The sequence below is a fragment of the Lytechinus variegatus genome, chromosome 1 (assembly GCF_018143015.1).
Source record: "Lytechinus variegatus isolate NC3 chromosome 1, Lvar_3.0, whole genome shotgun sequence".
Classification (NCBI taxonomy): domain Eukaryota; kingdom Metazoa; phylum Echinodermata; class Echinoidea; order Temnopleuroida; family Toxopneustidae; genus Lytechinus; species Lytechinus variegatus.
The window spans coordinates 42,427,758-42,451,630 of record NC_054740.1 but is presented as its reverse complement, the minus strand read 5'-3'; the positions used below and the strand labels follow the sequence as shown (position 1 = coordinate 42,451,630).

Genomic DNA, 23,873 nt, shown 5'->3' with positions numbered 1-23,873 from the left:
ATTTATTTTGGTAGTTTCGATTTAAAATGAGCATGTTACATTACAGTCTGACAGATAAAGCGCTTGTTATTTCAATATGCTATTCAGGACGCTCACGAACCTCACATGATTCGATCTTTGATTGGATAATCTGGACATGGACCTTACAATCTGGACATCGACTTATAAAAAAAAGTGACGGCAGAATTTTGAGCTGCATGGGTTCGCGAGGAACGCGGGAAGTCGACCTGGAAATGGAAATGAAATAATTGTTGCGGTTTTGTGTCTTGCAACATTTAAATGCCGCGACACTAATTATCCTTAATTCGAGTTTTCCACGGGTGTCCTCAGCACCCAAGAGTAACGATCGCTTTAAATAATAATGACTAATATGACTTCTACATTATAATGTCTTAAAATGTCTAAATTTAAACACTGAGATCCGTCTACACTCACCTATTCGTGTAGTGCTGAACTGACCATGAAATATTTATAGCAATATATCAAGAAATGCACTTTAGGGGGTAAATTATTACTTTCGATTCTAATAAAAACATACACTGACTTGTTGACTTGAATTGCTTGGAGTGATAAAGTATGTAAATTCTTAGCTGTGTAAACGAATTACAATTAGACCTATAAAAACAGTGCACTACCTCATAATAAATGGACACAATGAATACTTATGATATGAGCAAAATTCTAGTTTGACGAGGTAGACGAGGTTTGAAAGTGTTCAATCTTTCAGAAATTTTGACTCTGAAAATCTGAAAATAAGAAAAAAAATGATCATGGACCTGAAATGATATATATGGTAGATGAATTCGATTGCTTGGAAGGACAAGTGTTTATGGTCATCCTTTGTTTTAGTGGGCGTTCTTGGGAAAATGAAGTGACGTCTTTGTGTAAAGAATGCAAGGGTCACTACACCTTGGCAAGTGTGATAAACAGACAGATCATCAACGTTCATTGACTGTCAGTTTTGGAGCTTATAAGGGCTATCATACTACGTCTTCTAGGAATTTGAGATACGTTATGTAATGATGTCGTGGTCATCGTAACCACGGGAAAACAATACTACCAATCCAACTACGACAACCTTCAGTCAACAAAAAGTACGGTGAAACTTTCATTTTCTTCTTCTTTCATCTCTCTCTCCTCATTCATCACAATTTACATGATTTATTTTGGGATTGATGGCGCTACTGATTGGATTAAGTCGCGAATTGCGATTGATTTCAATTCACATCGAATGCGTTTGCTTCATTCATTGTACTCTTTCTGAATTTCTGCGATCATCATGTTCTTGTTCATATTATGCACTTGATATTATGTTTTGTGTTCGTCCTTTCTACTTATGGTATTTTGGTAGAGTTCAATTAATTAAGATTTAATTTGATTAATTAAAAGACGGATTATCTTTCTTCTAATCTCCCACCCTTAAATTCTTTCCACGTTCCTGCTTCTTGTCCATCTTCTATTAAAGTTTGAATATCTCAATTCCCCCTATTCTCTCTCACTATAAAAAAATAATACTGTCTTAGTCTATTCCTATACATAAGCAAAAACTACAAAAACACAGTTAACGATTTTTTACGAGTAAATCTTGAAGTGCCTTGTGCATCATTTTGAATGGCGGGTGGTACAAACGAAACCAACTTTATATACTTCCATAGGATGAATAGTCCGTCTTCAAACTAGCGTGAACTTGAGAGATTGTAAACTGCATGCTCTTCTAGGAAGTTGTGGTTTTTATAGTTTACACCTTTTACTATGTATACACAGTTGTCGACTTGAGAAGCAAATAAAGTGACCGCGTCAAGATATTAATGATCGTTTGATTTTTAGCTTGGCGTCGCGCGTCAGATAGTATATCTTAAAAAGTTTGTTTGATTTTGGTCTCAGTGGCTTTTAATCGAACAACAAAAACGGGAAGTAAATATGGCGGGTAAACCCGTTCCGGTCATCGGTGGCGCCGTGCGTGTGTAAAAAGAGCGCAATCAAAGCTAATGCATGATACCAATGCATATCATTTTCGATTTTGAGTCGGTTTTGCTGGTGTGAATGTGAATTTTGCACCCTATAAGATTATTTGCACCAAGAAATGCTCGTTGGCACCAAGAAATGCTCGTTTGCACCGTAAAAAGGTGCAGTTTTCACCTGTTTAATGTACAAAAACTTAAACATAAAAAGAAGGTTCAAATCTGCACCTTTTATAAAGGTGTACAAATGAGCTTGATTGCACTAATCGGACCAACTCCTATATAGGTACAAGTTTGAACCCCTTATTTCTTAGTGTGTAGGGTATACATGGTATACGGTAGATCATGTTTCGGGTGTGATTTTTACACTTGTTTACAAATTATTACGATAATCTAGACCCTACCGACTTAACAAATCAACAAAAACAAAAATCACTAACATTTGATGTTGCTGCTGATAGTACAATAGAACAAAGGCAATCTCCTTTATTCCTATACATTTTCCTCGTAAAAATAGCACTTTCCCCAAAAGAATATCGACTTGCTTACAGATCATTTCAAGGTAGGAGTCTATATCAAGAATAGATATCCAAGCCACTTTCATTTTTTCAATAACTGCACAGCATATCTGATGGGTTTGTAATGTACATGTATACATAGTGCTATATACTCTCTAAATACAAAAGATCTATTCCCGAATCACACTCCCCACGGAGTGATATTAGAGACTAATCTCTTTGGAGTGAATTATGAATTCTTAAAGAGTGCACTATAGTTTCTTCTGGGTTGAACTGTGCGTCTTTTTTTAGACACTTTCACTCCAAAAAGATGTAAAATCCACTCTAGAAAGATGCAAATCTCACTCGAAAATGAGTGAGCTCGGCTCACTCCGAGAAGAGTGATTAGATTAGCTCATTTGAATTTAGAGAGTATAGGGGTTCGGACCAAAACAAAACATACCGAATGAACGGGAAAGGTGATTGACCTAAAAGTATTTCTAAAATTCGGCGGGGGGGGGGGGCGTATTATTTTGTTGAAAAGAAAGCCTTGAAGATGAGCACGTGAATTCCAGTCATTTCGAACCGGTAAAAAATGTTTCTTATCATCGGTATGACATTGGGCGGATGCTAGAAAGACATATCAAGTGTAGAATTACCCGAATATCTCGAGGATTTAGGAGTAAGGAAAACCACTGGTTTTTATTTATAGCCTGTTTGGTCGGATAATTATTTCTGGTTTTGGGGTATCGGTGATGCCAAATCAGGTCGAACATGAAAGGGAAACCAAGTAATCATGTTTGTTCAAATCCTGCACGTTTGCATGGATGGGGATCTGTGGTGCCAAATCAGGCTGAACATATAAGAGAAACATTTTTTTATATCGATTCATATTTTGTTTAAATTCTGCCTGTTTTAATAAAAACTGAAATAAGAGAGCATGACATTAGGACTGTCAAAATTTCGAAACATAAAATTAACCTCGAAGGGGAGGGGGCAATTTAGATCAAATTTTAATTAATAGTATAGGGCCAAGCCTGCCCTAATTTCCTTGGTGTTTGTAGTTTTTTTCTTTAAAAAAACTTTTAAAATTTAGTTTCCAGCTGCCTCATGTATGTTATAATCAGTCAATCAATCAATCAGAAATGCATAAATTAAACTCAACGGGAAATATAATACAATAATGACGTATAAGGTATACACATCATGAAACTGACCAGTCTTAAAATTTCTTGATTATTTTTTGATCTGTTTAAACAAAAAGTTAAAATTCTCCCGCAATTTGACCCCAAAACTCACAAACAAAAGTGCCCAGAGATAGCGGTGTTTCAGATCTCAGAAATTTAGGCGGATGACATACCATTGTCCTATTTTAGACCTAAATCTGAGAATTGTACGTAGATCCTATCCTCGACCCCATGATGCATCAGAGTTATCACAACCCACTAAATTTATAAATAAGCTGCCTGGTTTGGCTATCTTTTCTGTCTTAGACAAGTCAATGACACTTCCTTTCACTAAAATATTTACAAAAAAGAAACAAATGTCGGGAAATTAAACCAAGGATTACCAGGAAATTTTACTTTTTTTAATTATCATTTTCATTTGATAAGACAGTACTTTTTTAATTTGACAAGGTATCTTTTTAATTTTAGTAGATTGTTTTAGAGTGGAACATACTGCAAATTTTTAAAAAGGAAAGTTGTTCTTGACGACCCGAAGGTTTGTCAGAGAATTGCCAGACATAGCAACGAGTAATTAATGCAAAGCAAAATCCAAAATTGATGGGTCCTCAAGAAAGAAACGAACGTGACAACATTTGAATCACCCATTGGAGGGATGTCGGATTGTTTATCTGAGAGAGAAGGGGTGGGATGAAGTGGGAGGGGTGGGAGAGGTGGGTAGGGTAAGGGTAAAAAGGAAACAGCATTCATTATCATCTACAACACCATCCATTATCATCTACAATAATGACCATGAATGCTAATATCTGATGTTTCCATGCATATCATCCTGAATCACAGACAACAGTCATGTTAGGAATGTAATCTTTGTCGTCGTGGTTTTAATCTCTAAGATAGGGAACCACACGGAAGCGTTGCCTTCCTCTTTCCTCGTTGCACTTTTTTTGGTGTCTTCTCTCATGAGGAGTTTTTTGGAAATGTAAAAGGGCAAGTCCACAACAACGAGAAGCGAATTCGGATTTCCAATAAGTAAAAATTAAACAAGCATAACCATGATAAATCGAAGATTTCATAAAAATCTGATGGAAAATAAGAAAATTGTGGTATTTCAGGGGGGGGGGGGGGCGAATGAACCAACATTGTTGTCTCTAATTGACTATAATGATTAGTCTTAAATATACCTTCTATTAGTAGTTCAGAGAACAGATTGGAATATTTAGTTTTATTTGTGTAGATAAATTAAATGTTTTTGAAGGGAAGGTAACTTGTTTGCTACTTGGTTACATAATCATTGCAATATGATTGTATTGAATGATGAATTAGGGTGTGTGGGCCTGTCATTTACGACTACATTGTTCAGAATATTGCATTATGGGTAACGAGCCTGGCCAGATATTAGTTGAAACCCGGAGGTGGCGTGTGGTGAAGGCTGCTGGTTCGTTTGCCCTTTCAAGTTTCACTTTTTCACAAAACAGTCGTAACTTTTTTAAATGAAATTTTCAGCGCAAAGCTATTTTGATTTCTCTTTTCATTAATCACTATGACCGGGGCGGACTTGCCCTTTAAAGTAATCCTAATTTCAGTGTCATGCGGGAGTTGTATGGAGGCCTATCTCTCTGTTCATGACGCCGAAAGTGAAGTATAGATAATTAAGTTTTCATTTAAATAGTAAAAGTTATCATCACCAAATTTAGAATTCTGAATAAAAGTAGTCAGATGACAATCATGGCATAGTCACGATCAGCTGATTTATAATTTAAATTGACAAAACGAAATGGATGAGAATTCGATTTAGCCATGAAGATACAGCTACAAAAAGATAAAAGTTATAAAGCATTTTCTTTAAACATGTTTTAAGTAAAAAAAATAATTAAAACAATGAAGGTGATTCGTGGTAAAATTTTACAAAGAGGAAGTTGAGGTGACATGGGCACTTTTAACCGAGAGACTGATTACTTCATATTTATGTTTAAATTTGATTTTTTTTTGAAACTCTTCCTTGTATTTACTCCGCAGGAAGTGGAAAAAGCGCTCACATATAGGCCTACATGACATGGTGTGCGGGCAAGGAAGAATCCGCTGAACGGGGTGGTATCTGTAAAACGCTAAGAGATGTCGGTTTGAAATAAAAGTGAAATATTATCGTTGCTGTTATAAGTTAGCCCAAGAAGATAATCCAATCAACATTGACGCGAAAACCCTCTTTACATAGCAAAATGAAGTGCTAAATACAACAATTTACGTATTTTGAGTGGCAGTCCCTCAAAAAATACAAATGATTACAGTGATAATACCCATCACTACTCGTCAGTTAACGCTTCAGAAATACTGATAAAGAGCAAACAAAGATACATTTGAGGGATAAATCGAGTTTTTAAGGAATTGACGGTCGAAACCACTTCATTATCAAGCAGCTTACAGATAGAAAATGTGGAAATTGTCGCCCATTTCCGTTTTACATACCCCACACAAAAACAGAGTTAGTTGTTATTTTTCACGTCACTGCAGTCGAAGAATTCTTCGCGAATCGCCTTTTTTATTTTCCCTATATCTATTTTCCAATTAAGGGAATTGATTCCCCCTTATTATCGGATGCTACTCACAAATCCTGTTTACGTTTTATTTATGTAAACAGGTAAATAGCTTTTGTTCAGATTTCTTACAAAAGGCGTCAGGGGATTTGTATTCGTTGAAAATTACAATATATTGTTCGCTAGGGAAAGGAATGAAGGGCCCTTTTGACGTTTGGATATATACCCCCTAATTTTACAAATTCTTCGCTTTTTTGCAGCTCTTATTGTTCGCATTACATTTCATGTCAATGCAGAGACGGGTCCAGGAGGAAGGGCCACATCTAGCCCTGCCCCCCCCCCCCCCCCGATGAGAGTCATAAAAATAATTGTAGTGGAAAATGTCGGGCATATGCAAGTGAAGATCTTATTTTTCCACACTTGTCAAATTTTACCTTAATTCATTTATGTGAACAAAAATACTCTGCCCCTTTTGGAAAATCCTAGATCCGCCCTTGTGCCAATTTTGAATAAGTGGTCAACAAGTTGTATGCAGACGACATAAGGACGGGATTAATTGGTGCTCTTATTGGCGGGAAGTAATCCGGAACATTGTTGGAGTGCTTTTTTCTTGTATTCTCAAATCGACCAAAACACAAATTAAGGCCAGTCGATTTCCTACCTACATTGATCTATCGGTCAATGGCCTATTTAAATAATAATTGTTTGTAATGTATAAAACAGGTTAACGTACAAGTTCAGAGTAGGCCACATTAGGCATAAAAGGCAATATATCCCAGTTATATTGATTATCATTACAGCTCGAGTCCTAAACTTGTAAAAAGGTAGTCAGATAGTATACCTGTTTCCTTATACCCAGAATGCAATATTTCAATCACGTGCTATTCATGATATTATTTTACTCGTTTATACTCTCTTATTTCTTTTTATTTATGGTAGATTTATTATTTCATATATCTTTTATTCATTATTACTATTATCATTTTTATCCATGATCGTTTTATTTTATTTCATCGAGGGGGAGTAGGTCGTGAACGTGGCACCTGATCTGCAGTGCCCATAGTAAAACTGACATTCCGTTCCATGGCATTTAAAGTTTATAAAAAAATCCAATTGAAGCATTTTCATGATTCCACAATGATCTAAATGCAGTATAGAGGTCATCGTACATTTTAATTCAACGAAATGGGCACCGAATGTTTAGTAACAAAAATATCCGTTTATTTTGAAAAATGATTGTACGGATAACATTTCTCTGAGACCAAGTATGGGGGGGATATATAATTTACCTCTCCTTCGACCATGTTAGCATATTTAATGGCGTTCCTGACAATAAATTGTCTGCGGGTTGTGAACAATAATATTAACCTCATTTTTTTTTATTTATGAATGACGCTTCCCCTCTTTCACACACACATTAACCTTTGAAAATTGGGATACACAGGAAACATTATATCCCATGAATGAATATAGCCAATAGCATCCTGAATGAAGACAATAATAAATCGGGCATGAAGAATAAGGTGTCTTTGAAAGGAAAAAAAAAAACCTTGATTTCAGACTTTGAGCGAAAAGATGAGTAATTATGGGGTTATCAAAGGGTGTATTACCTGTTTTAATGACCGGCATTAGTGATGCTCTGTGAGTTATGAAAGACAAGCCAACGAACTCGGTCATTTCACCAAGCAGCAATATTTGTATCTTTTGTCTAACTCACAAGTCAGGAAGCATTTAAATGAATGGAAGTGGTGTAAGATGATTTGCCTTCAAGCTAGCATTTTTGTCAAACATATTTGGGGTAATAATTATCAGCCCTTGGATTCGACTACAGCAAGAACGAGCTGTTCGAGAGTGAAAGAGGGCGGTGTCGCGCAAATCTAACGATGGATCAAAAAGTAACTGGTAAAAACAACGAAAGAATAAACAAATGAAAATCCCCCCCCCAAAAAAAAAAACCTGACGCATCCCCGTTATCGCAGGATACGAGGGATGGAGTCATGACAATAAAAATATAAGTAAAAACAGATCAGAGACGAAATGGGGGGGGGGGGGGTGACTAGTCTGCAACACAGACACCAAATATTTAACAGATATTACTATGTCCCTGTTAGGGTAGAGACATGGACTCCAAACCCTCTGGTTTCGTTTGTACCATGGTGCAAAACCATGGCACAATTGAAACATCTTTTGAGAATATGGGCCTAATGTGCGACAGAAGCAGTCAAGGTCAATTAGTGAACCCAGTCTCACTGATTCAAACTCGGCATTATTCACCATTCAAAAAACAAAACGTCTGTGCCTTCAGACTACAGGGTTGATAGGATATTGTTTGACCTCTGACCTGTTTGAATAGTGCGTGGAAGACATCGATGTGGTCGTTGAGGTCGACTCTTCGAGATCCGGAGAACTGCTCTTCGTCAGCCACCTTCTTGTCGTCGAAGACGTCCAGCTGAACAACCAGATCCAGATCATCGGACTCCGTTTTTCTGAAAGAATGATGCATTATTTGTTTTATTTATTCATTTAATTCATTTCATACAATAACTGACTTATTAAAAAGGTCCACATGATGGAATGTGTAACGCCTTACGCATTTTATTGATTTAACGTATGATGAAATAAATTTATGTACAGACACTTTTCAGGACTGATTGCAAAAATATTCAGTTCGCGCTTCGCGCTCGCGTTATCTATTTAGTAAGTTAAGTATCCTGTTGAAGCGTCATCCGTTCATGTCAAACTAAAAAAAAAAGTTCAGCTCAAATGGACATAGCCCGTCTGAATATTAGACCAAATGGCCATATTTACTGATCACAATCGATGGGCGATTAGCCCTCAAGAATCAATACCCCCCTCCCATATTAAATAAAAATGCACACATGCAATATCGACCCTGTGCAAAACTCACTACTGTATACCTTCTTATTATTTTCGAAGGGCTAGTTCAACCAAATTCAGAGTAAACTGACAGCTAGAACTTATAATTGTACATCACTGTCACTCAAAACGGCGAATTTAAAAATCAAACACTTCAATAAACGATATTTTGATTGAAAACGTGTCATCCAGACAATTCACCCTTCGAGACGAACTGCTGCAGTCACACCGACTTAAGACCGATCAAAGCTATTACGTTATTACCATTGACAGAGGATCGGTCGATTTGGTGTAGGTTTCGTTGGTGTGACTGACACAGTAAGGCGTTGTTAAAAAACACGAATTAAGTTGGTTAAATTTGTCTGATCCAAGATTAAATTTCCACAGCTCGGATAACAGTAGCCAATTAAATCGGCAAAATGCGAGATAAAAATCATTTTAATTCGAAACAGGTTGCAAACCAAATTGCAATCGCCATGGTCGCAGACAATAGGATATACAGAACAAACATAAATATGGTATACATGTAGATGGATTGAATTCGATTTAAATATAGTTCGGTTGATTTTTGCTTTCGTTTAAGAAACAAACATCACCTTTGGCGAAAGGTCATTTTCGTGATTTATCAAGATTTTTTGCTAGCATCCCGTAGATTGCCTCATCTCAAAATAAAGTTATTTTTAGTCTTTTGACCTGAAATACAACGTTGTTGAGCTCATTGATTTGACATTAAATATGATAATAATAGTAATTCTTATTTACCCAGGATACCCACTTCAGCTCTTAACCCCCCCCCCTTCCCGCCAAGCGGGTCATGCATAATACAATGTTAACATTCCCCTTCTCTATTCTAACAAGTCGAGCGGCTGACAAGGAGGCAGAAGATCCCATTTAGAAAACATTCGAATCACAATTCGCACCACAATTTGACACCAAAGATGCCAACCGGCTAACGAATGCTTAAGTATTTTATCGTAAGTTTTCCACACTACTGTGGATTTCAAAACGGCAGAAGAAAATATAAATATTTATCAAAAGTAAAGTGGATCTGAGTTGCTTTTTGATAGAAAAAATGAAGAGAATTGAATCTTCTGGCTATGAATATTAATCATTATTGTAAATCAAAGTACCGTAAACTAGTTGATATAACCTGCAGATGAACTCAAACATTTAGAAACAAATAAAAAAAAAAAGTAGAATATAATTGTATATCATGCATCATTATCTTCATTTTCCACGCTCTGTACAATATTCTGACTTTAGGCAAATGAAAAAGCAAAATTTCGCATGTCATCATGGCGTATTCATTTTCTTTCGAAACAAATTGAACATAGTTTAATTAACAAAAATAATAATACCATAAATTTGAAAGAGACTGCAAGGATTAACATTGAGGTGAAGGTCAGACTAAGAATTTCCCAGGTTTGAGGATCATTGTTTAATTTCATCTCTCGTCAAAGAACTATAAATATCAAACCGATGACTCACAATCGTAATAATAGAATGTTTGATTAAGAAAAAAAAGAAGTTTGTTCAAAATACGATTCATACACATTTTCACGCATTCCTACGCAGTTCATAGACGCCATCAAAAATACCAACATTTTCGCCAAAATATGCACATTTGTATTGTCCCTATCAATTTACTCAACGCCCAAATTGTATATTTGTTTAGTTTTTTTTATAGTGTGCAGACAAAAAAAAAGTATTGGCTTTATGTAAAAATAAAATAATTCAAACAATTTCAAAATGTTTGATTGAATTAGTAAGAATAGAACGTAAAATGACATAGTATCTAATTAACTTATGAATAACCTTGTTTGGAGAAACCATGGACCTACTGTGCATGTTGTGTAGGTCCCTGGAGAAAAACACAGACTGGTAAATACAGAGTATACTTATAGTAATGTTACAGTGATGACAAAGCAAAAATGATATTTTAAAACAAAATTGAAAGATGTACGAGGGACAGAAAATAGGATAAATGGAAGGGGGGGGGGGGCTTGTGGATGAGAGAGGAAGGGGGAGGAGGAGAAGGGGGAAGTAAACAATGAAATATGATGGGAGGATTGACAAAAAAAATAGTGGAGGCGGCTGTGGGGGGGGGGTGGAATGGGAAATGTATTAATTCATGTAAGTGGAGGGAAGGAAGAGAAGGAGACATAGGGCAATGGAGTTTGGTAAAGCTGCCCCGAAGATAAAATTTCATCATTCAGAATTTCAGAAATGGTTTCCTCGTTTTCATTCATACCCATTCACATCTAACTCTAAAATATCAAATTCTTATTCTATAAATGTTTACATTCATATAATGTAATCTCTTACTTTAAACTAAAACATTTTACAATGTTTTAGGCAAGTGTAAGACATTTAACTTACGACAGAAGAGAGCCAGTTATTCAAAATGCCGCTTACAAAATGAAATGGTCCTTGTCTTCATCAGTAAGTATTTTTTATTGGTATTCGAGATACTTGTTTTTAGTAACTTGTTAGCCTGTTGCTGAGCTGAGTGGATCATTAAATCGTTTCCACGGCAACCATTTAATGGTTGGATTTCAAGGAGAGTCATTTGAGAGGAACGATGTTAACTTGGTTTTCCCCTTCTCCAAAGATTATAATCGTCAGTTTTGTTTGTTGATGAAGATGAAAACAATTTGCTATAATGTAATTCAATGTTCTTTTGAGGGATGTCATAAGGAAAAAAAATCGTTGGTTTACTCATGGACCTATATAGGTCAGTGGCGTAACTACGGGGGGGCATGGGGGGGCACGTGCCCCCCCAATCGGCTGGCAAAAAAAAAAAAAACGGGGAAAAGGAGAAAAAGAGGGAAAAAGGAAGAGAAACGTAGTGGGGGGAAGAAGAAATTGTTGTTTATCATATTGTTATATTATATTATGTTATATAACATAAGAAGCATTTTTTCACAACTTTATGAAACATTATTTGCTTAATTGTGTCTTCATTGTTCCTGGTGCTCGCATAGACTTTTTAACGAGATATATAAACCTGCTGTACTAAAGCCTCCCGTTTTCAAATCAATATACAACAAAATAATATATTTCCTCGCAATTAGAGTTATCATTGTTTTAAGTAGTGATATATTCTTCTTTTTCATGACTACTGAAAGTTATTGCCCTATTTTAAGGTCTTAATATAAAACATTTCCTGTCCGTGCTAACGTTCGCATTAGTGGATTGGTGAGATTTCTGCTCTTCATGAACTCCTAAAATCAGTCCTTAAAATGTCAATTTTTCTGATCTGAATATAAAAAAAATTAACTCGCGCTTCGCGCTCGCATCATTTGGTTAGTGAAATACGTGGGGTCTTAGTGAATTCCTACAAACAAGCCTTGGAATGCCCCTCTTCATGTCTGAATTTCCTAGATTTTCAGCTCGCGCTTCGCGCTCGCAGTATTTCATTAGTGAGATGCGTATAATAATTATGATTACAATGACTTCAAAAAGTGCTCCATGTGTTTAGATGTAATTCTAACAAAATCAGCAAGCGCTTGGCACTCGCATTAGATGACTATGGTGAGATATGTATACTCTGACTTAATGGATTCGTAACTATAGTCCTTAAAATATCCATGTTTGTGGTCAATATATACAAAAATTTCAGCTCGCGCTTCGCGCTCGCATCATTTGGTTAGTCAAATACGTAGGGTCTTAGAGAATTCCTACAAACAACCCTTAGAATGCCCCTCTTCTATATTTCCTAAATTTTCAGCTCGCGCTTTTGCGCTTGCAGTATTTGATTAGTAAGATGCGTATGATAATCATGATTACATGACTACAAAAGGTGCTTCATGACTGTGCTTAGATGTAATTCTAACAAAATCAGCAAAGGATGGCAATAGCATTAGATGACTATGGTGAGACATTTATACTCTTAATGGATTCTAAAATATAATCCTTAAAATCTCCTTGTTTAGGGTCAGAATATACAAAAATTTTTGCTCGCGCTTCGCGCTCGCATTGTTTGTTTAGCGAGACAGTTAAGTATCATGATTACAAAACAATTTGCTTATAATGTCAATTTTTAGCCCTCAATATCAAAAATTTTCAGCTCGCGCTACGAGCTCGCATTATTTAATCAGTGAGATACATATCCGTTTGATGGCACTGCATGTCCTTAAAATATCTCTATTAGGTCAGTTTACCTGACAACCCTAAGTGACCCGAAATTTTTGCTGGTGCCCCCCCAATGCCATGACCCACGGTACGCCACTGATATAGGTCCATGGTTTACTAAACTAAAATTACAAAAAAAATTATGTAAGAATTCAAGTTTTAAAAAACACAATAATTCTGTGAATAGATGCATGGAAATAAACAAATAAGTCAATAAATAAACAAGTGAATGAATAAAAGAATAACCAGATGAATAAATGAAAACAAAATCACACAAACATGAACAAGTGCTTATGTGTTTTAGTTCTTGTTTTTAAGAATTTGCCTACATTAGGTTTACTACATTTTTTTGTATGATCTGTAAGTAGGCTTATATGATGAATTATGAACATGATGAATGACTTTAATTAGATGGTGTGGAGTTCCTTATAACAAACATTAACCAGTTCGATGAAAATGTATTCATTCTCATATTGCAAGCATGCTCACGCCTTGTACGTTGTGACGTTTGCCTGTAATCCAAGCTATGTGGGGGAAATTACAATTCATACAGAGCTTCGAGGTTCGAGCCCTGGTCACGTCTTCCGGATAGTGACGTTAAATGCCGGTCCAGATGTAAATTATGTTTGATTGATAGTTGTCTTTACAAACTCAAACGCACGCACACGCACACACACACGCACGGCCTAGATATTTTCAAGGGCATTATTCATGGCGACCAATATGAAATCTGAGCACGTTTTTGAAGTAACCAGTTGATATTCTAACGTCGCTCAGCTTACAATAAATCACCTCCATAAATAAGCATGAATGGGGCGAGCTCTATACGGCATTAAGGTGACTGTTTGTAGAGGACAAGATTTACCGGGAAAACACGAATTGGTAAATCTTATTACGGCTCAAAATAAAAAAAAACCGAGAGGGAGAAATGTACACAGACCTCGCCTATTTTAGATCAACCTTCGAATTCCCATAATAAATTTCTCAACCGCATTTTCGTGTAAGGTCACGGCCGACCATGCTTCTTGGCCAATTTTAGTGATTTTCCTCCCCCTATCAACTTGCAATCAATGTCAAATACGGTATTCCGGCGGAATAATAACAATTTTACAACCCACCATCAATAAACAAAGCATTTATACACAGTTGTAGATGAATGGTCGAATGGGGGAGGGGGATGATAGTTAGGTAAATGCAGGGATCCCAATAAGTAAAAGGAGAGGAATGTTAGTGGTTCCAAATCAAAAGAAATGCACAATGAATTGATGAAATTTACTCTGATATAAAAAATAGAACGTTACATGAGCAGTGATTTTGATGGATTTTCATTTTATACATAGGCCTATTTTATGAAATTATATATATATATATAGAGAGAGAGAGATAGAGAGAGAGAGAGATTCTTGTAGAAAAATCATAACGTATAACATTATTAACACTGATTTAGCCTGCATGATTGAAAAAAACCCCAAAATTAATCAAATAAAGCATGCAGAACATTGAGTAACACGTAAAGCAAGGGCTCCTACTCCATTCCCAACTTTCTAAAAAAATGGATGGTATCATCATGTTACAAACATGGAAAAGTGTAGTACTGCACTGACACACACCAATTATAGTGTATCAAATCCAAACCCTGCAAATGATCCATGTAATAACTGCTTAAGAGGATAGTAATTAATGACAAAATTGTTTTCGAGCACGAAACTGTCGATGATTGATGACCAAGTAAGCTACTCTCTAAGTACAGGTGTGGTACCTGGGTGCCAAGGTACGATGAGGAAGATCAAGGCAACTTCACTTTCATTGAAGGTTGGTTTTTTTTATTAAAAAACATTAAATTTTGAGTAACACCCTCATCTAATTTCACAATTTGCAGGGCCGATTTAAGGAATGCCAACTGAAAACGGGGTTAAATGAGCTATATACATTGACAATGATATGGATATATAGTTCACATTTTGTCACATTTCCAGTGGACACCGTCCCCATGCCCCTTTTCCGCCCCTTTCCGGTAAACAACAATTACTATATCCTAGGGGGACTTGTCCTAATACGGATCAAGATAATACTATTTTTCACTTTGTTTTCATTTTATTTCATTTATTTATTTATTATTATCATTATTTCATCTATCTATTTATCTATTTTTTTTTTTTGGGGGGGGGGCTTAAAACTCATATACTTGCACGAAGGCATGTGAGTATTTTTTCGTTCCCCACCATTACCAATCCCTAATGATCCCGGCTAAGGATGCCGGCCGGTGGATAGGTTCTCGTCACCATTGTGAAATAGGTCACGATTAGGGTAAATCTTCAAAAGCTATTGTTTAAAAAAATATGAATAGGCCTTATGAAGAAAATAGGATATTATCTTGACAATGTAAATTTGGCAATGAACTCTCCTTTTTACAATGTTTGTACTTTTTAGGATCAATTTCCTATTTTTTCCATAAAAGGCAAGATATAAGCAATGGTTCACACATGGCGCGAGATAAATGATAATGATACTGTTCACCTAAAAATGTGAACTAAACTTCTATTCATTCGTGTGCCTTTATGGCGCAGTCACACTTTACGTAACAGACACCTGACCGATCAAAGCTATGACGTCATATTAATGGCAAACTATCGATCGATTTGGAATTGAATCTCAAAGTGTGACTGACCCCTTAACCTGACAATGGTTAGGTGTGCAAGCGATTAATATCCTATCTAATCAAACAGACTGGTTAGAAAAACTTCCCTCGAACTGACAACGCAAAAGGCGGTCAAATGAGATACAATACAGATGATGTAACTCATCCTAGAATGAGATGGAACACGATAGTACAGAGTTCAGAACCATAGGCCCTATTACACATTACAGATAAAGTTGTGCAAGGTCATGCCTAGTTCATGATTTCCCTCCAAAACGCTGAAAACTGTTTCACACATAGGCCAAATCATTAAGGGGTGCGCCCCTACACGGCCCGGAATTTATTCACACTAATAAAGTTGTGCAAGGTTCATGATTACCCATCCAGTACATAATCATGAGGGCCCATTCGCAGTGCAGTCTTATAAATTAAAATCTAAAATCATGGTACATGGGCCGATGGGGCCATATACTCGCATATACGCGCCTAAACGCCACCAGAACCCCATGGACCGCCTTAACGATTGGAGAACGGCAAGAAGTTCACCAACAACAAAATATAGGCCTAATTTTCCACAACTTTGAAAGCACAGACTAAGCTTACATTTAGGAGACCTTGCCCACCCCCTCTGGTCATTCATTACTAAAAATATCCGATAGTCTTGATCCGTCACTAAAACTTGTGCTACATTAAAACAAAATCTATAAGGGATAATTCGTACCTACAACGATGCCATTTGCGGAACGGATTTCGAGGATACAGACCAAACCATTGTACCAATGGTCACCCAATACTGCAAGGTCATATGCCAATCACGGCCGGTCATTTTTAACGGTCAATACAGATGATGGTCCATGGTCAATATAGCGGTCAATCCAGTTGCTTACAAGAACTTCATGTGTGTATAAGAATTATCGCGAAAAGTTACAAAAAATGTCTGAAACTACTCCTAATTAACGAGACAGAAAAGGCATCCTTCATGCGTCAGTCATCTTTGCGCTGACCCTCATCTCATAATCCATAATACATACTCTTATCTCATCTCAAGATTGTTTGGTACATGTAATTTTGGCATCACAATATACATATATATTCGTGTGCTTACCTTAGGTTTGTGAGTATATCCAGAAGCTTTAGACCTGGATAAAAGAGAAAATAAAAGAAGGTAATGTCAATATATTGGTATACATTGATAACGTCAGAATATATGCGTAAAACTTTTTTTCAAACTGATTGACGGCGAATTCGTGAAATCTGTGACGTGTTTTTATCTGTTCAGTAACCATGGAGGTTCAAAACGAGACTTCTTGCAGTAACTATAGAAACTCTTTGCTCTGGTGTTAACTGCCGCAATTCAACCACAAAACACACATGACCGTGCAGGGAGGTTGCCATGGTATTTTGTAATGCAGTTCAAGACGACATATTTTTTTCTCAAATGAATTGCAGAGGCAATATATTGTTACAGTGTTACACGACATACACCCATCTTTTTATGTTCTTCTATTTTCTCCTTTCCTATTTTTTCACTAGTTGAAAAATCCTTGGGGCGACCGCCCCTGTAGCCCCTCGTCGATGCCCTGTCGGCTGCTTTCCGAGCGAACATGGCGAATCAAGGGATATAGCGAAGCTTCGCTCAGGAAGCAGCTGCCAGGGCCTCGACTAGAGGCTACCGCCCCTGCCCCCGTAGCATCGCTTCTGTGAAAGACAACGAGATGATGAATGCGATTGCTGTATTCACGTGGACAATATAAAGAAAATACATACTATTCTCAATCACATCTTGAACTTTGGTCGTACTTACTTTCAATTTCATCAAATCACAACAAAACTCAAAGATGACATGACAGAATTAACACAAGATCAGGAAAGTGGTTTCACAAATGAGTTTCGCAAAAACCGAATTCGATACTCCTCCCTGAAACTTTCAGTACAAATTCGCTTCTAGGACTGAAGCGACATCAAAAGCCAAATGCGCCAAAAAGGTATACTTAAAAAGGCACCATGTCCAAAGTTCAACTGAATATTGATTCGCAAAATCTTCGAAAGCGAGGCGTATCTGACTTGGCAAGTTCCAGCTTCTACTTGTATTGTCACATTAATGTCCTTTCTGGTACTTGGAGATACCTAGATCTCTCAGAAGCAATACCGAGAAAACACTAGTTCTGGTTCCTTTGAGTTCTTTTGGTTCTTCTGATCTTACTTAACCTTAGCATCCCTGGGTCCAACCACAAGGGATCAGATCCATTTTTTACTTCTTTTCCTTTCTCTCCTCTGCTTTTCGAGCAACTGTAGCAGAGAAGTATCTGGGGACAGGCGTTATAAACTCGGTTAAAAATGACAGAGAACGTGATCATTTCCATATTGCCATGGAATTTTTGCCGTTGACTTCGATGATGGAATATGGTGATGGCGGGGGTGATGGGTGTGGGGATGAACTATTTATGACAAGCTTGTGGCACTGGGGGTAGAGGTGGTGGTGATGACAGCGCCCGGGGATGGGGGAGGGGGTGGGGCGGATCATGGGGATGGGTGGCGTTAACCTACTGATAGTTTATCGTTGATCTGCATGGCGTGGAATGGAGCTGCCGTGCCCGGGGCTCGGTTTCGTTTCTGCCACGGCACATGATGCCACAGAGAAAGGTATTTTATCTAGAGAATGAATGAATGTGCTCTAATATGCATTGCTGGTAAAAATGTGTTTATTTATAAAAATATTATTGTCACTGGGGGTGGAGTTGGAGTGTTGACAGAGAAAGGGGGGCGGGGGTGAGAACCATTTAGGCCTAGTTCGTTGTTGGTCTGCACTATCATCATGGGGTGGAAGTGAGAACATCGGGGGGGGGGGGTGATTCTGGAGAAAAAAAAGTAAAGGCAGATTATCCTTGGCGGCTGATATAATAAAATAATGTTGACTATCTCTTAAGACACAAGGAAACAATGTCAGAATTCGAATTAGGGTATTGAACCGAATTACAAAACACTGAAAATGACAATTCTCCTTTCGGCAATGATCATGATGTCACAACTGCCCCCCTCCCCTTCCCCCGACGACCACGACAAAATCGTGCTTTCGCCTTGAAAAACAAAAGACATGGAAATTAATATCTCCTACCCCACACGGTGGTCCCTAGGGGTAGTCCAGACGGAATTTTACGTCAGATTTTACAAGGATAAGCAATTGAATATAAAAATACCCGCGTTCCTTTGGTTCAAAACCCCATCACTTGAGATATAAAGTCAGATGGAATGTGTTTTTCTCAGAAAGTATACCTGACCTCTATCAGGTTAAACATGGTGGATATGTCTGTATATATAGGATAAATACAAGTACCTTTTGAAAAATATACATGTCTAAATAATAATTTTAGGTCGACCCCCTCAACATATTGTGTTTATTTCTTGCACAGGTCATCCATGCAAATGAAGGTTTTACCGTGCAAGGAAATTTTATTTTGGATAGTTCATTTAGATTGACAATGTAAATACGCATTTACAGACCTTTATTTGGATAATCTGTTCATGATTAACAATACTTTAAATACACTTTTTTCATTTATTTGTGTTTTATTTGAGTATTTTTGTCACAATGTAATTTTTCATACTGCTCTCATTGATGATAAGTCATCCACAACCGCATTTTCATTTTTCAATTGAATTTCGCGTTCAGGATATTCGATAGACAAAATCATGACAGAACAAATCCGATAAGAAGAATTAACAAGAGTGACAAGACATAAAAATAAGGAAAACCATGTAACCGATGTAGGCATATAATAAAAAGAAAATGGTGTTTATTTCCATACTTCTTACGTGAGAGGTTGCGGTCAGCTAACTAAACATCTGATGAAGTTCTTTACAGAAATACATCGAATCTGTGAACCTGTGGATGTTCGCTATCGTTGTTTCGACGGCCGACAATACTGTATCAAAAGTGGTGGGGGAAAGAAAATCCGGTCACGCTTTCAATCTGAACCAAAATCTGGATGTTTTCTTTCAAAATTAATCAATAAGTTTCCCCTTTTCTCTTTTTCTATGACAAATCGGAAATGGCACTCATAAAGAAGCACTCATGGGCCGTGTAGTCTCAACAAGCGATAAATCCCTCGATAAATACCCCTTGGAATCAAAATCTAACCCTTCTTTCACCTTTTGCAAGTTTTGGCGAGCGAGAATTTCTCATTTTTGTATTGTTTGCAACAAGTACATCGGCGCGGAAACGCGACTGTTTTTCATCTCGGCCCACGTCCTTCGTTAGTACTCGTCGACCCCTGAAAACGCGCACATCGTCCTTTGTTCTGCATCGCTCACTCAAGTTCAAATCGACCTCGTTTGACCTCGACTGAGAGAAAGACAGCCGCCCAGCCTCATATTTTGGTCTCCCAAGGGACCAGCCTTCTTTCGACAAATCTGCCCAGGTCCTAAATTCAAGAGAAAGCGATGAAAATGAAGAAATTAAATTCATTTATGCATTTTTCCCCCTATAGTCGCATTTATAGTTGGAGGTCGTTTACGCACTCTTCGGCAAGCAACTCGCAAATGCACAAAAATCATTAACTCGGCAAGATTTATGATAAAAAATCAAATGTAACTATGCTTTCAAGAATTCTTTATTTTCTTCTGACTTTTTTCCTTTGTTAAATATCATAAATAGTACGGGTTTTTTGCTCTCTCTTGTTTCGCTCGCTTTTATTTCCAGAATCTATATGACGCGTTTAAGTCATAATCTGCCCCTCAAATTTTTAGCTCTCTATGACCCTGGAGTAAACGCAGTTTAACATCTCGCAAGTCCTCAAAAAATGTCGATTTAATGCGAATATTGCGATTTATAGATTTTGGTCATTTTTGAAAGGCTTGTAGAGATATTGTTCAGCAGATCTGGCAACAACGCCGTTGAAATAAGCTAGTTCTTCGGGTCAACGATAAAACCGGAATAAATATTATGATGATGGAGGGAAATATAGGCCTATACCAGGCAACTTAAACATTAAATATCTTTCAGTCTTGTTTTGAAAGAATAAAGAGAGAGAGAGAGAGAGAGGGGAGGAGGGGTGGAGCCATGTGATCAGGGGATGGCCCGTTTCTGCTTCTTTTGCCTCTTTTTTTTCCTTACGCAGGATGTCTAGATGCAGGGATTCACCCAAAAGGGCGTCGATCCATTTTTCAGATTGGGGGGGCAAAATCATGAATCAATTTTCCAAAGGCGCTCGATCACACAAACACACACATATGCCTATATATGTGTACATATATATATGTATATATACACACACACACATATATATATATATATATATACATACATATCTCACCAGCAGATTAATGCGAGCGCGAAGCGCGAGCTGAAAATTTTGATATTTCGATCTGAAAAAAAAATTGAGTTTAATGGACGTTTTTAATAAAGAACAAGATATATATATCCAACAAAAGATTATTGCAAATCGAAGTGGGAGTTCTTTTGAGGTTTAGAACTGAAAACGGGACCATATTCACCTATTTAATCATTGAAAGTATGGGTTTTTGTTACAAAAATGATGCGAGCGCGAAGCGCGAGCTGAAATTTGTTGATATTCCAATCTGAAAAGTGGACATTTTAAGCACGATTTTAGACAAAGAACGAGTTGTGTATCTCAATCTCGCTTGCTGATTTCTGTGTAACATTACAATCTTATTTTATTTTTAGCACATGCGGAATTATTGGGGAGGCAAAATGATATGTTTGCCCCCCTATATTTTCATTGGTGGGGCGATCGCCCCCCCTGCCCCCCCCATAATCGACGCCTCTGTTCACCCAAAATGAAAAGGCGCCAAATTTTATGAGCAAGAATTTGACATAAATCACGTTTGCTTCCACTGTCCAAAAGAGATTATAATAGTGCTGATACGTCAGACAACACATTACACTATGAACAACGCGCTCTCTGGATGGATCTCTCAAAATATTTTCTATTTCTGCTCCGCCGTATGCGCATACCAAAAGTATCATTTGAGGGTGAACTTGAATGGGGGAAAAAGAACTTGAAAGGTCAAATGTTTGGTCAAAACCCTTCCGAGGGATCGCTGACGAAAGAAGAGAGTATTAATATTGCAAACGGTGTCAAAAGCGTTTATCATCTGAAATATTTTCAATATTTTCAAGATCTATGTTTTCGAAAACCGTTTCTCAGTGGATTAGCGGGGATATTGGGTTTCTGGGAGTAATGGCATATCAAACATATTTTGGCAGCCGAAGGAAATGGGTGGCCCGAGGTGTATGCGTGGCATCGAAGTCATGGATGAAAGGAATTTTCTTTAAAATCTCATAATGTTCTTATTTGTCACAAAAAGGTTGTTGAATAATGAGGGTGGGATAGAAAGAACGCTTGAAAACTTATTCCTATAAAAATGACAGCTTTTCGGCCCTTCCCTGCTCTCTCTCTTTTTCCTCCCCTACTTTTAAAACTTGGAACCTTTGACAAAGTAGCGAACTTTATGACGACATTATCTGTTATGTTAGTTTCCGTCAGTCTGTTCCCCTACATATATATAATTTATATAGCTCAATACATGTGTAAAGGCGACCGCACACCTCAAGATTGGTCCGCGACCCGATTTCAGAATAAAATGTAGTAGAATTTGATGTTAATATTCAGACTTGGAATACTGTGAAATGTTCTAAATCATCGTACGAATACCTGTGTTCAAATCTGTGACTATAATATCATCCTTCTTAGAATAAAAGCGAATTTAATATCTAGTCGTAATGACGTCATAGCAGTCGTACGATTGGCTACGATTTGAAACTTATTCGGCAATCTTTCAAAATGGTTATATTAGCATTCTTTCAAATAATTCTAACCTCAAATAAAATGATATGTTCCATTCACATTTTCAGAAAATGAGCAAAATGCGATTTGTTCCAATATTGGATCTCGAACAGTCGTAAGGTGTGCGGTGGCCTTAGTGAAGGCAAACTTGATATCTTTTGCAACAACCATGGAGACCCCCACCCCCCAAAAAAATACACGTCTGCGTCTCATATTTGGCATGAGATCATTTAATAGATTTTTGTCCGGTATGAAATTAATATAGGGCCTATTAATTTAAAAACTATCAAATTGATTCATTCAATATCACGGCTTTAAGGAGAATTGACATCGTCCTAATCCTGTCAGTAAATCTCAATTATTAAATCAATTTACACACCTCCGGGATATCAGTAAATGTAATGAAAACAGTCATTTTTCATAAATAAAAATACGACCGATATCAAAATCCTTAGCACTTTGAAGTTGCAAATACGAGTTCGCTAGAAAACCAAAATATGAGGCTGGTTTTGAACCATCAAAAATTGTACATCCCCTCACAAAAAATAATGTTAATGGCAAGTGTATTATAGACACAAACAAGTATTATTCGACATATTCAGGTCTCATTTTGGAATCATCACAGTCATGTTTCTCTTACGAGATGTTTGGCGCAATTTTATTTTAAGCATACCGTTGCACTATATAGGAATTCCCTGGGGTCATCTCAAATCCGAAAAAAAGTATCAAAGGGATTTTTCATGTTATAACAATATTAGCAAAGTCATTTTGAAAACATCAAGCGGAAATCACAAGAACCATGCAACGATAGGGGAATAACAATGCATTCAAGACAAAACGAACAAAACCTAAAAATGTGATGTTTACCCAAAATACAATGACTATGTTGTCGAAAAGCATGATAAACTGAATGGCTCACAATTGATTGCGGAAATTGCAGAAATCTTCCATTTCATTTTGTAGATTTGGGTTTTTCAGATGGGGAATCACACGGCCCTATCATGCCTATCAGAAGTTGAAATGAGTATGAGGGGAAATATTGTTTTTAAAAAGGACTCTACGTGATGATTTTTGCGCAATATCCTTTCCTCTATTGTCTGATTGTGTGCTGGAATAGTCCCAACATTTTAACATGTGTACTGATGTGTCCTTGGTTTGGAGAGCAATTAAAGGTCAAGTCCACCTCAGAAAATTGTTGATTTGAATCAATAGAGAAAAATCAGACAAGCACAATGCTGAAAATTT

The 23,873-nt window shown here is 37.1% G+C and overlaps 1 protein-coding gene across 2 annotated transcripts in view; it reads right to left on the bottom strand.

Moving 5' to 3' along the window:
- LOC121414441 (formin-J-like) overlaps positions 1-23,873 on the bottom strand; it is a 69,233-nt gene that overhangs the window by 31,663 nt on the left and 13,697 nt on the right. For both annotated transcript variants that reach the window (XM_041607628.1, XM_041607619.1), the window contains exons 2-3: positions 16,928-16,961; positions 8,515-8,659 (exon numbers count right to left, since the gene is read on the bottom strand). Coding sequence is in view for 1 of the 2 variants with exons in the window: in XM_041607619.1 (XP_041463553.1) it covers positions 8,515-8,659; positions 16,928-16,961 (179 nt within the window). In the remaining variant the exon portion in view is untranslated. The remainder of the gene's footprint in view (positions 1-8,514; positions 8,660-16,927; positions 16,962-23,873) is intronic.